Here is a 17,998-nt window from a genome sequence, read left to right as displayed (position 1 = left end):
CAGCTGCCTGCGGCTCGGCGCCGTGGCTAATCACGTGGTTCGTCACGTGACCAAGTTCCACTCGGCCAGCTGTAGCTATCGCGTCACTCCAAGTTTAACCAGAGCTCATCCACCGCCAATTTTTGTTGTTCCATTCGTTTTTCCTGTCCTGTGTGGACTGCCGTTCGCACAGTTCTCCTGGAGACGCAGAGCGCTTCGCCATTACCAACCATTGTGCAAGATACGCAGTGGAGTAAAGGTTAAGCCGCTGTCACCGGAAGACAAGTGCTACACGGGAAAGCGCGTAACGCCTGTTCGCGCTCAGTGCGCCAGCCTGCCGCCATTGGGGTCGCGAGGCCTACTTCGGCACGCCCATCCCGACACGAATGAATAACCCTTTTGGGTCACAGCTGCGGCTTTATTTCGCGGTTTCTTTGAGGTCGATTTTCGGGGCCGCGATGAGCGCGTCACGTTTTTGATTAACAGGAAATAAAGGACTTTTATTCTGCTGTCCTCGACAGTGTCTTCTTTGCAGTCCGTCCTAATTACTTCAATAATAGTGCAGAGAACGGTCAAGATCCGTATCCCTCTTCCGTCCGACGTCCTTGGCGAAAATGTTTTACTTTGAGACCGAAATCACTTCATTTTTTGTTTAAAAAAAACAGCAGCAAAATGTCTGTCTGGTTACGTCAACCGACCGATCACACTTCGCGCATACGCGCGTATAGGATTACAGTTGAACCTTTTTATAACGAAGCTGAAGGGGTCGGGCGATTACTTCGTTATAACCATCGCTTCGCTACAGCCCGTGTTCACCGAGCTTCCGGGGGGAATCGCCGTTCCTTCATTATATCCATTATTTCGTTATAACGAGGTTCGACTGTGGCATCCACTGCCCCTCCCCCAATCGTCCTCACTTTCTGTAGAGGGAATTCAACAATGCCATTCGAGCAGAGGAACCGGCGTCTCCTCCGCGTTCACCGACACGGCGTTGTATATCCGACGACGGGATTGTGGGCGCGGCAACCGCCCTTCTGCGTGGCGCGTTGGCGGTCGTCCGTACAGTGCCGCCAGCACCCTCCGCACCTTGGTCGTAAAAGCGTCGAATTTGGGAACAATCGCAAATCGAGTTTCACCGGCCCGAGGGGCTTTATTCCTCCTCCTCCTCCATCTCGCGCTGCGTCTTGGCGAAGCTTTCGGTGGCGCCAGCGTGCCAACTGGGTCGTAAAAGCCGCACTGGCCGCGCGCAGGGAGCCACTTGGCAGCGCCGGAAACTTGCCGCGCATTGAGTCTCTCGAAGAAAGTGCAGGTGTATATATATAACTCGGACCAGCCGCGCCCTTTTCTCACGGAATTTCGTTTTCTTTCTCTCAGTTTGATAACACACTCAAATCGAACTGTGCGCTCGGCGCTAGTTTTCGGCCAGCGGATTTTGTCGGGAATCAGCGGCATTGTTCTTTCGACCGTCTATATTGCAGCCTCTTTCGTGAGGTCTCGATGGGGCCGAGTTTTACAGCGCCGAATTTCGCGAGGGATTCGTGTCGCTGTCTGTGCTGTTTGCGCCTGAGCCTCGGTAGCGTTTCTTGAGCGGCCACCATGCGCGCTCAGACGTAAACGTGGCTGTACACTTTGTTCGTCACATTTTAGCTCCAAGAGAGAGGGAAACAAAAAAATGTGCTTTATATAGTGTAAGCCCTTAAACCCCCTGTGAAAAGAGCAGCGAATGAAGAGAATAGCGTTACCGAATCGAATAACGCATAAGTTTTGAAGAGGCCCCAAGCCAACTCTCATCGAGCCTGCTGTTCGTTTTTTCACTGAGGCTTTTGTTTTGAGAAACGCAGCTGCTATTGCAACTGATGTCTTGCGAACATTCCTAATCCTCCAAGTCTCTTGCTTGAACTGGTAGAATAAAGTGAGCTAGCGATTTGTCTGGTTTTCCCACTTAGCGTTTACAAGGTATGTGTCTTAAAGCTCGCATGCTTGCTTGTGTCTGTTTTCTGTAGCGTACATCACCATCTGCATCTGCAGCCTTTCCGTGTCAATAGCGGCCTAGCGGGCCTGCGCACTTTCTCGAATAGCAAGGACATTCACTCGAAGTTACAGCTTTACCACCTCAGAGCATTAGGGCAGCGCAAGCTAGCGTGGGATGGCGCATGATACAGTAACGGCATGTAGACACCACGTTAATGGCTCTTTTCAAGGTACTCTTTTATCGGTTACTGTATTAATTCGGCCCTAGCCGCAGCAACTTGTGGGTTACTATAGCGTAGAAGAGGTCCGTGATCACTATCAATTTACTGGGATCTTCATGTAACGATTAGACTAGCTGGCGACTTAATTGGTTTTCATTCAGTTGTTTGCTGTTGGAAGTGCACGCTGTCGATTACATTTTCAAGGTGGCTTTTGGGATATAAATTGGGCAGAAGATTGAAATTTTGGACAAAATTAGAACCTGTGACGCCCACTCGGGGGCCTCAAAAATCGGGGAATATTGGTTTTTACCTGAAAACGGAGGACAATTCACATCTCCGTATGAAGATGTGATTGGCAAATGCTCGCTGATTGTCCCTTTAGTGTCACCTCTGGGGGCGAACGTTCTCAGAGAAGCTTTAAACGGGCACTCAGGGCAAACTGAAGTTGGCATGTATCGATAGATAGATAACCGTAGTGTGACGAGAAAGACCCTACTTTCACTGAAAACGGCGCCTTTATAAGCGAGAAAAGACCAAAGAATTAAATACAGGTGTCGCCACAGTTTGTATCACGCGGATCTCATAGGCTGGGCTACACCGCCATTCACTTCAAAACGGTGATCGCGGGGTAATTTTCGTTGTAGACGTCAGGGTTTTGAATTGTGGGGCTGGAAAATTTTTCAGTGAAGTTTTCTCACCTATAAATGCGTCTTTGGCTGCCAGGCAAACGTCAACATACCCTGAAACGGCCATAGAATCGACTTCTACTCAGAATGAATATCGGGTGAAGTTGTCTTATGTCCTATAAAATGTATATTTGTAGACGCTTCTTTGTGCAGGGGGTTTCATTTTATTTGATACGGATAAATGAGGTGTCCCGTTTGCCCGGCACCATATCTTATTTATATTAGAAGTGCTCGAAACGACGTGTTCCAACGAGGTTATTTACTCCCCAATCAGTGTCTGCGGAGTGTCGTAGTAGTAGTAGAAAACATTTATTCCAAAAAGGTAGGATAGAGAGGCGAAAATACAGATTTTGGGTGGAGTCCTTATTTCAGGACACAATGTCCACCGCAGTTGCTCTTGCTTGGGATATCAGCTTTCGCTGCGTCGCCAAGTCAGAGCTGAGCAGGGCAGACTCCCACTGTTCCTCGGAGTGATGTTTGTCTAGTTCGGGGGGCTTGGGACCGGAGCAGCCTCATGTTACATGATATGTTGTTGGAATTCCGCCACACCAGGGGCAGACGCTGTCATATCTGTCGGGGAAGATGATGTGGCACTTGTGTAGGTTAGGAAAGGTGTTCGTCTGTAGTTGTCGCCATTCCCTCGCCTCTGCCGCCGTTAGCTTACGGTGTGGTGGGGGATAGACTTGTCTTTGTGTTCGGAGAAGGAGGAGGCGCTCGCCGTACGTAGAGGGGTGAGGTCGGGGAGGTTAGTCGCTCGGTTAGTATATCCTCGAGCTAGACTGTCCGCGGCCTCGTTTCCCTCGAGCCCCTCGTGCGCAGGAGTCCAAGTGATTTGGTACTTGCATGTGGAATTTTGAACTTGTGGGGTTGTCAGAATGGGAGCGACAGAGTGTGGAAGTCTGCCAGAGAGGAAGAGGCGACACGCGGACTGGGAGTCGGTAATAATTTTTAACTCATTTCCCGTAGCATCGCCGTGTTGGATTGCGAGGGCAATTGCAGCAGTTTATGCTACTGTGGGAGAGCAGTTCGTAGGGAGGCGCTGGCGATTTCCTTGAAATTGGTGTCCAAGGCGACCGCCACCGCGTTTGTTGAATCGGGGTACATGGCTGCGTCGACGTATACAGCATTTTGTGCCTGTCGATGTGTGCGGCGCAGATAGTCCACTCGCGCCTTTCGTCGTCCCTTTTGTGAGTCCGAGTGCATGTTCTTCGGGAGTGGAGCTACATACACGCGAGTTCGCAGAGTTGAGGGTAGGTCTCGGTTGTCCTGGACGGCGCGTATGTCAGCCGGGGAACCACTCTTTCCAAGATTGCGCGTCCAGCTTTGGTGGTGAGGAGGCGTTCCTTTTGCGATACTAGGACGGCTTCTCGAATTTCTTCTATTGTGTTGGTCAGTCCCAGGTCCTCGAGGTGGCAGCTGGCCGTGTACATCGGGAGGCCTAACGGATGTTTGTAGGCGGTACGGATGATGGCGTCTGCTTTGTTTCGCTCATTCCCCAGCAGTGGTAGGAGTGGGAGACCGCATGACAGGCGGCTCATAACTAGAGCCTGTATCAGTCGAGTTGTATCCTACTCTCTCATGCCTTTTCGGTTGCGGGTGATGCGCCGAATCATGCGGGAGATCTGGAGGGCAGTTGTCCGGAGACGCTGTAACGTGTGGTTGGCTTTCCTGTCGCTCTGACGCCAAAGGCCCAGGATGCGGATAAGAGGGACTTCCTTTATTCTCGTGCCTTCGAGGTAAACCTCGATGTCGCCGGGAGATTCGTAGGCGTAGCCCTGAATGCGGATAATTTCGGATTTGTCGGGTGCGCAGCGGAGGCCGCAATTAGCTGCTTGTCTTTCTACGCAATTGACTGCCTCTTGTAGGGTGTTTTCTTTGTCGGCAAGGGAACCCCAGGTGGTCCAGATGATAATATCATCAGCGTAGATAGTATAACCGATGCCTTCAATAGCCTCGAGTGCTTTTGCCATGCCGATCATAGCTATATTGAAGAGGAGAGGAGAGGTGATAGAGCCTTGGGGAATGCCTTTGGGTGTCTGCTCTGTGCCGGAGCGGACATCTCCCATGCCAATCGTGGCCGTGCGTTTGCTGTGAAAGTTTTTGATGTAGTTGAAGGTCTTGGGTCCGCAATCGAGGGCGTTGAGCTCTTTCAAGATGGCGTCGTGAGAGAAACGTTGTCAAAAGCGCCTTTCAGATCAAGTGCCATAATTGGGTGCTCGCCGCCTCTCGGGATGTTACTGAGTACTTCTTCCTTGAGGAGGAGGAAAGTGCCTTGCGTAGAAAGACCTTTCCTGAAGCCGATCATAGTGGGTGGAAAGAGGTTGTCCTCTATGTAGTTTTGGAGGCGGGTCTGGATAACGCGCTCGTATAGTTTGCCCAGGCAAGAGGTGAGGGAGATGGGTCGTAATGCTTCCAGGCTTGGTGGTTTGCCTGGTTTTGAGATAGTCACGATTTCGGAGTGTTTCCACTCTGCAGGGAGTTCTCCCGCCTCCCATAGGGTGTCATTTATGTAGGTAGTGAGGACCTCGATCTGCGACTTGCCCAGGTTTCGAATCATCCCATTTGTGATCTTTTCCGCGCCAGCTGCCGTGTTGCGTGTGGCAGATCGAGCCGCGACGTAAACCTCAGCAGTGGTGATGGGGGCGTCCAGCCTCTCATTTGGGCCTCCCGTGTACGAGATTGTGCTGGGAGGATGGGGGGTGCCGATGTATTTGGTTTTGAGGGCGGTGAGGAGGGCCGCGTCGTCTCCGGGGTACAGATGGGCGATTTTCTTGAGTGTACGGTTAGTGGCAGACAGCGATGTTTGCGGATCGACGAGGCTGCGGAGGATCGCCCAGGTGCGGGAGGTCCCTAGCGTGCCGCGTAGTGACTCGCAAAATTCCTGCCAATTCTGTTGAGAGAGGTGTTGTGCACACTCTTGTGCTTCTGCCGTGATCTGTGATATGCGGAGTCTCAAGGGACGATTGAGGCGTTGGCGTTTCCATCTGCGAACCAGAGTCCGTCGGGTCTGCCACAACTTCAGAAGGTGACGATCGACCGCCGGATTATCGGGTGTGCATTGTACTTCGGTGGTGGCCTCCTTGTGTGCTCTCCGAATCTGTTCACTCCATTCACTGATTGATTGAATGGGGTCTTCCGGAACGGGCTGTGCACGGTATTTAGTCCAGTCCGGGATTTTGACTGTTCTCAGGGTGCGACGAATGTTTTCGGAGGTGATAGACGTGCTTACGATGTAGTGGTCGCTACCTAAGCTCTCTCCGAGATTTGTCCACGTAGCGTTATGGATGTTCTTGACGATTGTAAGGTCAGGGCATGAATCGCGCGTGACGCTGTTTCCTTCGCGGGTTGGGTATAAAGGATCAGTAAGTATTTCCAGGCCCAGGGCATCCCGAGCTCGTACCACGCTCAGACCACGCAGTGAGTTCGTTTTGTAGCCCCATTCCCTGTGGGGGGCGTTAAAGTCACCGAGTGCGATAAGCTGATGCGAAACAGCTAGCTGATCTGCCTCTTGAAGTATGTCAGAGAAATCGGCCTTGGTTGCTCGTGGGGGGTGATACACGTTCAGAACGAAGGTGCTCTTGTTGGGAATGACCTCGGTCATGTTGTAGTTAATCTCCTATTCTCTCAAGGAGTGTTCGACCACCGTGATGTCCTTAGAAACAAGGGTGGCAACTTTTGGCGAGCTCGCGTTGTGGACTGTGTAATATCCTGGGAGAGTCGGCGCCGGGTCGGCTCCTACCTCTTGCACGCAGATTATGTCGGGTCGAATGGGGGTGACATTGATGTATTGTTTCAAGAGGCTTTGTTTTCTCCTGAAACTTCAGCAATTCCATTGCCAGATCTCTAGGCGGTCAGGAGTGCCTGATTTAGAGAGCGGAGCCATCCTGGTGGCTGGTAAAGCTCCTGACAGATTCGTTGTCGCTACTCATAGCGACCGCCGCGGTCGCGGACCGGTAGGTTTTTGCTCGAGGGTTGTCAGAGCTGGTAACATGTTTTCTGCTAGGGGCTTTGGTGTTTATCAGTGCTTGTAGGGTAACAAATTGGGCGTCATGTGCGTCCAGGCGCGCGCCTATTTGTGCAATTTGGGCTGAGAGCTGGGAGGTGAATGTTGTGAGAAGGGGGTTTATGTTGTTCATAATGCTATTCAAGAGACGTCCCTCTATTTCTTCATATGTATTGGGGAGGGGGGTGGTTGTCGGTTGGCGAGGTGTGGGAGCGGGTGTCGCCGCTGGTGGTAGCAGTGGTTTGGGGGAAGTCTCAACGTCCCGGGGCGCGGGAGGTGGGGGAGGTTGAATGGGGGGGGGGGGGGGGGGTGAGAGGAGTGGACTTGCGGGCTAGCTCCGCTACCTGGGATCGTAGCTTGTCGATAGTTCACGTCATGAGTGAGGTCTCCAAGGGACAGTGTCTTGATTTGTCGAAGTTCGTTGGCAACTTCTGCGTGCGGAGTTCTCGCTACGAGGATATTTGATCCGTAGTGGGGCCGGAGGAGGTACCTTCCTTCCACCTGCTGCGGTTCTGGACAGGCGTTGCTTACTGCTTGGGCAAGATCGAGATTTGCGAAGTTCTTTAAAGCGAGTCCTCGGCGAGGTCGAATCACGATTTTGATGTCCGTTTGCGGTAGAGGCGGGAGGCGGACTCGAAGGCCGCGTTTCTTTGGCGTAGGATGTTTGCGATTTGGTGGGGGGTCCTGGCAGTCGGTGCTGCCCTGCACTTGGCTGTTGGTTTCAGTCCGGGCTGCTTTGCGAAGCTTCCTTTCTTGATGTCTGCTCATGGCTATCTTCCAGCCGTTGGGCAGAGGGGTAGTAGGCGGTGGCGAGGCCGGGGACGAACTGGTCGTCGGACCGTTCTCCGTTCGGTCTTGAGAGTCGGTTAAGTCCATGTCAGAATCCGACTTCATTTGTTGTGGGTAGCAGGGACGCCTCCGCGCTCATTTTCAGCGCCGCGCAGCTTGGCGCGGGGCGGAGTGTCGTAAGCACTGTTAGAAAACTTTGTTCTTGGATTGTCGGGGAACTGATTGAAGCATCCCAAAAAGGCGTTTATTGGTCCAAAATCCCGACTGTTATTGTTCCGCGCTCCCCTTAGGAGTGTTCCGCGTCCGTACTCATTCATTCACTCTTTTTGCGTTATTCACCAAAGAGCGTGTCGGGAACAAAAGTGGCGTTCTGGCAGCACCAGCTGTCTGGTGTGACCGCTCTTGTCTAGAGGTATGCCAGCATGCTCATTTCGATCCGGGGCTCTTTCGCTTGGGTGAAACGCCGAAAGGCGTCGCAAAAGCAGCGCCAGAAGAACGAATTCAGTCGATGCCGTGCGTGGGCGGCTGCTTCACCATGTGGTGCCTTAGTGCGTAGCGAGTTTAAAACGTGAGCCCGCACTTCACTGCGAAGGGCACACTGTATAATTTGACCAGCGGCGATACATGAAATGCTTGTTTCATTCCTGGCACCTTCGCTCACTCTCCAGGACGTTCAGCCTGCACCTCTATGGCAGGCGTGTCGCCTTTGTTTTGGCACGAGAGCGTCGTACGGTTCCAGTTGTACGGGATACAGCGCATGTCCGTGTGCCCAATCAGCGCGAAGGAGCCGACGTCAGCTGCCTTAGCGATCTGCGGTCGCAGCTTGGTGCAGAATCGAACTACCGTGCGGTCGCGTACGTACCAGTGCAGACCCTAGCGCTCGCGTCATCTTGCCGCGGCTCCGCAGGTATATAGCGGCTGCTTCGGGACGTCGTCGCTTGTTTCGGCGTGTACCTGTGACAATGCTCGCGCTTCTCATTCCCCCTCAATTTTACCTTCCTGGTGCGTCGCGTCTCTGAAATGGCCACTGGTTCGTCATTTGTGACGTCTTCGGTCTCTGGTCCCTAACTGTGCTTCTTATCTTAACAAGGGCCATTGACCTTATGCTCGGCGATATATGCTTGCTGCTGCTTCCGTCTTTCTTGTGGAGAACTCCGTATCCTCTTGCACTGGCTGCGCCTTTATCTCTCTCCGGGCCCTCCTATTCGGATAGTTCGCATTTGTCTCCGGCCTCAGTTTCCGAGTGCCGCGCCCGTTTCCCCGCCGAGACGGAGAGCGACTCCGGTGTTCGCTCGGGGCAGTCAGTCAATCGCTCCTCGCCGCGTGTCGCGCCGGCTTGCCTCGGAAGCGCTGCCCGCGGCGCCGTCCCTGTTTACCTGCGCCGTTTCCTGCGCCTTCTCCGGAATGATTGGAAAACGCCAGGTCGCGGCGGCGGCGGCTCCCGGCGCTGCAGCGCGAGCGAGCGCTGCTGGCTGCATAAAAGCGAGCGCAGCCTTTGACGACGGCGGAGGAGGGGGAGGAACAAAGGCAGCCGCCGCAGGTGTTATAAATGAAACGCTTTTTTCCTCAAATGGGAGGCGGCCGGGGGTAGCTGCGGGCCCCGTAACGACGGCGCCGGTGGCGCGCGTCCCGCTTCGGAGGAGCTGTCTCTGGGCGCGACGCAGCATCGATCAGAGTCGCGCCTGACGGATGTGGCGTTACCTGGATCCCGACACCCTGGCTCCGAGGCAAATGATTTCCGCCCCCCCCCCCCCCCCCCCCCTACTCTCGGAAGCGCCGTCGACCGCGCCGCGCGTGAGAAAAAACGCCGCCACCGCCGCGCGCCCCCATTGTCTCAGAAATCGCGCCGGCAGGCCGACTTTTGACTTGCCCGTGCGACTCGCCCTCGAGGCAAAAGCCGACCTGCGAGCGAGCGTATTTGGTTTTATTGGGTATGCCTGGGCACTCGAGGCGCTTCTCCATCGGAACCCTTTCCGGATTAACTTTCTTTTCTGTACGAGACGGGTCCTTCTTGAGAAGCGCACTCTTCGGCTGTCGCTCCTGGCAGCGGTTCAGCCGTGACGCGGCCGCGCTGTCACTGTCAGCGGCGTGGGCCAGCCAGCGATAGCCAACGGAATGGGTTGACATGGTTTCGTTTGCGTACACTTGTTTGCTTTTCCATTTTTAGCTGCCTCGCATCCACTAAACTCGGCGTATAGTGCCCTTTATATCGTTTTTTTTATTCTTAACCCGTTAGCCTTAAGCGTTCCGTTCAGCGGAAAACCCGGCGTTGTCGACATGAGCGAGAAGTCCTCAGAGAAGCAACCTACGTGGCAGATGGGCCGCCTAGGTCACGTGTCCTTGTGACGTCATCACAACCTGCCCAGTGTGGTAGGTGACAATTAAATTAATGGTTGGTCGCAAGAGGTTGTTCGCGAAGAGCCACCTGGGTCTCACAAGTCCCACTCGTGGAAGCACCTGCTGCGGTGCATCGCTTACCCGCTGCACCACTGCGCCAGGAGTGGTATGAGGACTCCCAGCGACCTATGGATGTAAAGTAGATTGGTTTGGTTTATGCGGATTTAACGTCCCAAAGCGACTCAGGCTATGAGGGACGCCGTAGTGAAGGGCACTGGAAATTTCGACCACTTGTGGTTCTTTAACGTGAACTGACATCGCACAGTACACGGGCCTCTAGAATTTCGCCTCCATCGAAATTCGACTACCGCGGCCGTGATCGAACCCGCGTCATTCGGGTCAATAGCCGAGCGCCATAAACACTGAGCCACCGCGGTGCTTGTTCATTTCTCTTTATTTGACTTTAATGTAGTTATTAATGTATTACAGGAAGTCATGTGTTGTGGCGAAGAAAAGCGTAATGGCACAAATGTGCTACTAGAAGAATAAAACGTAACAATCTGTGACTACTGCCGACCGAAACGTCCGTCGCCAAGTTTCCCTACACATAACGCAAGGGCAGGTTTTTGGGGAGGAGTCCTCCTTCTCCCCCAAGGGAGAAATTTTGCAGAAAAAAACCACGCTGAACTCCATTTTATGGGCAAAAGAAAAATTCGGCAGAGACACTTAAGAATGCTTACGTGTGGCAGTGAGAAAGCATTGTTATGCCTGGGTGCATTGACCCCCCCCCCCCTACCCCACACACACACCGGCCGGAACGCTGTACGACGAACGGTTACATCACGATTTTGATGCTAAAATTGATTTTTCAGGAAAGGAAATTGTGCAGTAACTGTCTCACGTCTCGATGAACACCTCACCTGCGCCTTAAAGGAAAGGGCACAATTTAAGGTGCATATGTCGTCGGTTCGAATCCCTGTCGCAAGCTAGCCTCCAACTTGACTAACGCATGTAAGATATATATGCAACGATAAATGGTATGACACCTCCTGGAACGCTGTACGTCAAATGGTTGCGTCACAATTTTGGTACGAATATTGTCTAGAAAACTGGCGCCACGTGGAGGTCGTCCAGTGGCGAGTATATATTGGCGAACAACATGTACAGGTCTGTCTAAAGTAGCGGTGCCCAGCTTGCTATGTGCGTCATACGGCCGATTGCTCACGTCGCCCTTTTTTTGTTGTTGTTGTTGCCATCGCTGGGATTTTCTGTACCATCTCCGAGTACACACACACGCACGCTCGCCGCCTGCTTTTCTCGTAATGGGACTAGTAATATGCTTTCGCATTAAAAACTCGGAAGAAACACGTGGTTCAAATCAGACAGCGCCCTCCAAGAGTGACCCATAAGTCCTCCCTTAACTGACCCACGATCTCTTCTGCAAAGGCATATGAGACTTCCACAAATGCTTTGAGTCCAGCCTGCGAACGGCACCTTTTCTTTTTCTCTCTCTCTCTCTCACCGCATCCCTTCACTTGAGGAAAGCTGTATTCTCCGTGACCTTGTTCGGAAAAACAGTGCTGGCAGAAGCTCGTGCTTGCATTGCAAGTTGGAGAAGGCCGCAAATGCCAACAAACACCGAAAATGTGAAGTTGCTTTGGAGAGGTTCGAGAAGGGCCGGATGGATAGATGTACCTGCAGCGTACATCGATTAGTGAGGATCACGGTCGTAGCTAGAACTAATGCCACATGGCTGATCCGTGGCTAGCGTTTCGTGATGAAACGTTGCACTGTCGCATTCGCGTCGGATGACGTCATCGCGCAGCTTGAGAGCGTGTTGCGCATGCAAAGTGCTCTCTCAGGGTTTGTAATAGTCGTTATATACCCTCGGTGCCGGTGATAAATGGGCGCTGTCTGAGGCCCGCTGTGGGCAGTGTGGGTGTCATGTGATGCGCGACTGATGCGACACTCGGTGGCGATTGGTGCGCCCGTGGTGGGCACCCTCCACGGCGCAGCACCCTGCCCCGCGGAGCGCGTCTGAATGCAAATGACCGCTGTGGGCCTGTCCCCGGGGAGGGATTCTACTGGGGCGCACTCTTCTGGCATCCCCGCCAGCCGACAATCAGGGCCACCTCGTTCACCGCTGGCTGGTGGCCTCTTAACAGTGGTCCGCGCTGGTTCTTGCCCACACCAGTGGTCCTTCCCCGTGGTTGCATGAAAATCGAGGTGCTCAGCCGACCTCGTAAAAGCTTCGTCTGCGTGGAGGCTGCCAACAGCCCTCTATTTGATGGCCGTCAAAAGCCGGGCTGCAGCGGAAGCTTGGGGGAACTGTCTCGCAAATCGAGGGGTTTTGGTTTGGCCTCGCTAAAGCATCGTCTCAGGTTGCGGTTTGTGCGGAAGATGCGATCCCGGGTGTCGTAGATAGAATCGCCTGAGCTAGCCTGCTGTGTCGGGTTGACTGCGGCCACGCTCGTGCTCCTCTTCGGCTGTGCTGGGCGAGGCGCGTAATGCAGGAGATGGGCCGAGGGAGAGAGTCGCCGTGCAGCGCCCCGAGAGCTAGCTTGGCGCTGCTCAGGCGCGGAGGGATGACGGGCACGAGCCCTCGATCGCACCCCGATTGTTCCGCCATACGTGGAGCCATCGCGGCTCGAGAGACCGAATGGCGAAGGCAGAAATCGCAGGGCCGCACGGGTGGCAGTGTGCGCACGAACTGGGCCGGCCTACTTGAGAGCGCGTGCATGCCGGCGAAGCTGCGGCAGCGCCCGAGATACCGCTGCCCCAAACAAACCCCGCGGCAGCGGCTGATAACGCGGGGCCCTTGTTTCCCTCGCGGAGCAAATCTTGGCTGGCGGCCTCCTGCGATGCGAGGGGGAGGCCCAGCGCGCGCGTACTTCTTGGAGCGTGTCGCCGTGATAATGGCACGCGCGCCGCCGCCGCCGCGTGGCGTTTGCCTGCGACTCCATCTGCCGCTGGCGCGCTGGATGGAGTCGATTCGCTAATGCGTGCTCTCCCCTTCCCCCCTCCCACGCCCCTGTGCTCTTGAATTCGAGAGGAATTTGATGAAGCGCGCGTTCCTTCTCAGCCTGGTCTGTTTTGCTGGCCGCGCGTTCTCCAGAAGGCCTTTTGTTAATGTGCTTTCCTTTTTACCTGCGCGTGGAGATGCCCGCGCGCGCACACACACCTGTCTTAGCCGATTTCGCGTGTGCTGCGCGGAGGCTCGGCGCCTGTCGCTCTGATTAGGGGGCTGGCCAGCGGCAAAATGGGATTGGCGCTCGCGCGCACCTGCCTGCGATCTGGTGTCCCTGGCCTGGCCCGGGCCACTCTTAAGTGGCGCAACAGAGCGCCCTTCTCTGCATCTTTTTGTTGCTGCTGTCAAGTTTTTTCGATTGTTTTATTCAATTCACTTATCATTTTTACGTAAAAGTAAATACGTCAAATGCATGGGCAAGGAACGAAGCTCGTGGCTTCGTGTTGTGTCTCTGGATGCACCGGTAGCAGCAGACTTGCCAGATTTCGTCGTCCTTGAATCGAAACTGTGTCTGTGCTTGTCAGTCGTTCTCAGCGGTACTGTGCACAGCGGCGCCGAATACGCAAACTATAAATTAATCGAGAAAATTTGAGGCGGCACCTTTGGAGCTGTAATATGGAGTCATACGCGTATGCAGTGTATACACCCGGACAGACAGCACTGATCGCCCATACAGCTGGGCCATTTTCCAGCCCTCCCAGTGATAACCACTCGGGAAACAGGGGCGAAAATATATAAGCGGCGGTTGCGTGCATTACACGGACCTTCTTAGTTGTTTGTTTTCGTGTGAACCCGTCTCGTTTTTGTTATGATCATAGTGTGTCCTCCTGGGCTTCCTTTTACGCATCCTTCGTTACTTCGGTCTGCCCAGTGCTATCACTACGGGTGTACAGGTCGAAGCAGTAGGAAATTAAACGCCTTATTAGCGTGCAGTCAACTATCGCGCGCGAAGCATGAAGGAGAATCATATTCTCTGTCGTGTTATTGTTTAGTTTTGTTCAAGGTTCATGCTCGTGCCTGCAAATTATAAACACTAGCTGTACAAAAAGCAACCAGATCACATTTGTGGCCTACTTCGCAACACAAAAGCCAGTTCTTGCGTTTGTTAATGCAAATTTTCTGCAAGAGCTGTCGCGTGCATGTGTGCGTACGTGCGCGCGCGCTGTACATACGTTGCGTTATAACTACAAGCTTTTCGCGCATAGTGGTTGTAAGAGTTGTAGTGAAACGCCGCGTGCTTTTATTTTCGCCGTCCTCTAAGCCCGTAAATCTGCATGGTCGTGAATTATGTAGTGAGCGCAGAATTAAGGAATAAAAGCCTAGCGGTCCGCCTTACTAATCTCTCTGGCCTGCTAAACAAGTATATGGTAACAGGTAAGCGGGAATGGAAAGGTAGAGGATTATGACGAGGGATACGTACTCTGATGTCATGATATATTCTGCTTGTTTCCTTGTTTGTTTTATATTTATTTGTCTACTATATCAAGGGCAGGGGTCAAGGTGAATTGGAGAGCTATAGGAGAGGTCTTTCTCCTGCAGTGGGTGTAGTCAGGCTGATGATGATAGCGTGCCTCACGCACTAGCTACACCCGCGGCTCGTTCTGATCGACTGGATGTAATTACCACAGCGGATGTCCTCGCTGGCATCTATGGTCTTAAAACAGTGGGACTGCAAAATCAGTCTCTCTGGCATATTTTTGGTGCTCCTGGTATTTGTTTGTATTCGTGATGGAGACCTAGCCCGTAGCCAGGGTTTCGGCACCGGTGGCGGCGACTGGCTTTTGAAATGCAAAAAGGAACGTGTATACTGAGATTTCGGTGCACGTACAGTAATGGACAAAAGTTTCCAGGGTGCAGATTCCGGGAAAAAAAATATTACTTCAGCGTTGCTTCGCTGGCCAGTCAGCTGGTACTTGTTCCATTGGGTTGAACATGTATGTGCCCTCTTGCACCTATGCTTTTCTTGCCAGACCGTGCGCGAAAGTAAATTTTTTTCTTTTTTTTTTCCGTGAACACGCATGATTGTAAGATGGAAAGCTCCAGGTAGCCGAATTGGATCCGGAGCCGTCTGCTATACGGTGTGCCTCGTAAGCCACAGTGCAGCTTTGTGGCAAAGAAATCGCTTATCTAAGCTTATAAAACTTGCTAGTAATCGTTTTTTTTTTTTGCATGCATGTAATCTCTGTCTTTCTCGCCCTTACTGTCCCGTGAGCCGCGGTGGTGGCTGAGTGGTTACGCGCTCGGCTGCTGGCCCGAAAGAGGCGGGTTCGATCCCGGCCGCGGCGGTCGAATTTCGATGGAGGCGAAATTCTAGAGGCCCGTGTACTGTGCGATGTCAGTGCACGTTAAAGAACCCCAGGTGGTCTAAATTTCCGGAGCCCTTCACTACGGCGTCCCTCATAGCCTGAGTCGCTTTGGGACGTTATACCCCCATAAACCAAACCAAACTGTCCCGTGAGAAGCCTCTTTGTCTGTACGCATAATTCGCATGCACAGTGAAGCTGGCCCGAAGCGTACGCCGTGTCTGACCTGCGGGGCGCTCTCTTCCCTGCTCGCAGGTACACCCTTCGCGGCAAGATTCGCGACGAGTGGGGCAAGGTGCAGCTCACCTTCGAGCTGGAGGTGGTGCAGGTGCCGCAGCCCGAGCTGCTGGGCATCCGCCGCAAGCGTCTCACCGGCGACGCCTGGCACTACAAGCGCGTCTGCGAGGAAGTGCTCAAGGTCAGGGCTGCCTGAGCCCCGTCTGTGTCCGCCGCTGTTGCAGGGGCACCCGCGGACGGAAGCAGCGCGCCATCTTCGGCGAGATGTTCTGTGCACGGGGCAGGGGTGTGCCGAACTGGATGCGCTCTTTCCGCCTAGGGCAAAGTGGCCACCTGAGTGGGCAGCAGTTGGCGGCATTTGTGCCTTGAAAATATGATGGAAACACTGCCGTTCTCTCCAGTCATTCGTAAAGGGACCAACTTTTTCATATTACGTCGCGCAGCTGTTTGATGTTATGCAGGGGCCAAAGTATGAAGAGGTCCGTTGTGTTTCTTTTTTTTTTTTTTTGCGTCGCACCAGAGTTAACGCGTAGCTTTGATCGCAGAATGTTCTAGTGCGACATTCGGGGGTAGGCAACCTCGACGAGCACATTTCGCCCCATATCGCGCACCAAGTAGCGCTGCGCAAATCTGTTCGGAAGTGTTGCTTGTTTTGCTACTTTTTCTCATCTTAGCCTTGGTACGTACATATTAAAAAACTGTTTCCGAGCATGTCCCCCCGGTTGTCCCATTTTTCTCCCGTCCCTTTACGCGGCATCGTACGCATTGACACCTTACCTTTTTTTTTTTTTACGCTGCTTGATGCAAAGCGTCATATTCTGTTTTTATGTTCTCATCCGTTTTCTACTGTATTTCGTTTACACTACCAAATGCCTTCGTACTTGCACCTCTGCTCAGGCCCATATCCACTCAGTATTTGTGCTGTACGGCAACTAAGCGTTTGTCAGTTTCATACGAGTATTCATCTAAGCAATAATCGATTTCGTCCGCCCGCAGTCGTGCCTGAAGGTCAAGTGGCCTGCTGTTTATAGGATATGTACTTGCTGTATATGTACTACCGGCCAATTTTTTTTTATTAACAGCATCGCGCGAGCGTCGACCGGCTGTTGTGTCACGGAGTAGAGAAACCCAGGAGAATAGGCTCGCACGTAGTGCACTCATCACGCCAGCGCGAGCCCTGTGTCTGCTAGGCTGTTCGCGCATTCACCGCCAACGCCTGCCGCTGGTGGAGCCTTTATTTTCGAAATAGAAATAGCGACGCGTGGGAAAAGCGCACTACAAAAAAAAAAGTGCGCTACAAAGAGCGGGAACCGGGTTCACTTGCTTCTGCCTTCACTAGTCCGTGCAGAAAGGTCAATATCGCCAGGAATTCTGTCGTACTTGCGTCGACAGCCTATATCACTACGCTCGTGCTGGCGTGGACATTCTGCGTCCGTGCTTATTCTAATAATAATAATGATAATTCTTTATTTTGCATTCGCGCTTGTTTTGTCGCACCTCGCCATGACATGGGCGGTGACATATACCGGTTGGCTGAATCTAGCGCGATTCTGTTAACAAAGTGGCCAGGCGTGTTTTTATTTGTGCTTGCGTGTATATATTCGCCTGTTTAGAGCAAAAGCCTTGAGTTTATGTAGCATAAATTAGTATTTGGACTGTACATTTTTCACACTGTGCCAGATGACGTCGAAACGGTGCAACCGTGCTGCTTGTCAAATGCGTCGCTCTTCCGTCTTTCGTGAACATCGTGCCTTGTGTATGTCGCGGTGGCGTTGTCCCGGATCTGCGCAAAGGAACGATCCCTGTCATTGCTTCACTGTATACGAATTAGGCCACTTCTGGCGCACCGACTGCGTTTCCGGCCATTGTTATTGGGCAAAGATTTTTTATTTTACTTTGGCGTGCACCGCCTTAGTTCTAAAGACACTCGCGCATTGAACTGCTTTGTAAAGACGAACTTTTGCCCATTTCACGATTTTTTTTTTTCTTGCCTTGCTCATTTGTATTGGTGTCAACAAGCCCTAGCGAGCATGAATCCTAGTCTGCGACTGAATTGCTGCATTTTTTTCCTTCTTTGCCTTGGTAGTGCCTGTTACAACGCCATCGAATTTTATCATCTTCTTGTTCTAATAAACGTTGTGTGTATTTTTCTCCCATGCTTGTCTTTTTTTCTGCAACTACGGTTACAACCGCCGCGGTGGCTCAGTGGTTATGGCACTCGGCTGCTGGCCCGAAACACGTGGGTTCGATCCCGGCCCCGGCGGCCGAATTTCTATGGAGGCGAAATTCTAGAGGCCCGTGTGCTGTGCGATGTCAGTGCACGTTAAAGAACCCAGGCGGTCGAAATTTCCGGAGCCCTTCACTACGGCGTCCCTCATAGCCTGAGTAGCTTTGAGACGTTAAACCCTATAAAGCCAAAGCCAAGCAACTACGGTTGCCTCTCG

At 52.9% G+C, this 17,998-nt stretch overlaps 1 protein-coding gene across 4 annotated transcripts in view; it reads left to right on the top strand.

Annotated features, from left to right (window-relative positions):
• LOC144114798 (maternal embryonic leucine zipper kinase-like) overlaps positions 1-17,709 on the top strand; it is a 130,872-nt gene extending 113,163 nt beyond the window's left edge. For 2 of the 4 annotated variants that reach the window (XM_077648760.1, XM_077648763.1), the window contains one exon: positions 15,573-17,709. In XM_077648760.1, coding sequence (XP_077504886.1) covers positions 15,573-15,750 — 178 coding nt within the window. In that variant the 3' untranslated portion in view covers positions 15,751-17,709. The remainder of the gene's footprint in view (positions 1-15,572) is intronic. The other 2 variants (XM_077648764.1, XM_077648762.1) reach the window with 1 other exon arrangement.
• The last annotated feature ends 289 nt before the right edge of the window (positions 17,710-17,998 follow it).

Source organism: Amblyomma americanum, chromosome 1 (assembly GCF_052857255.1).
Source record: "Amblyomma americanum isolate KBUSLIRL-KWMA chromosome 1, ASM5285725v1, whole genome shotgun sequence".
Classification (NCBI taxonomy): domain Eukaryota; kingdom Metazoa; phylum Arthropoda; class Arachnida; order Ixodida; family Ixodidae; genus Amblyomma; species Amblyomma americanum.
This window is presented reverse-complemented; position numbering and strand designations above follow the sequence as displayed.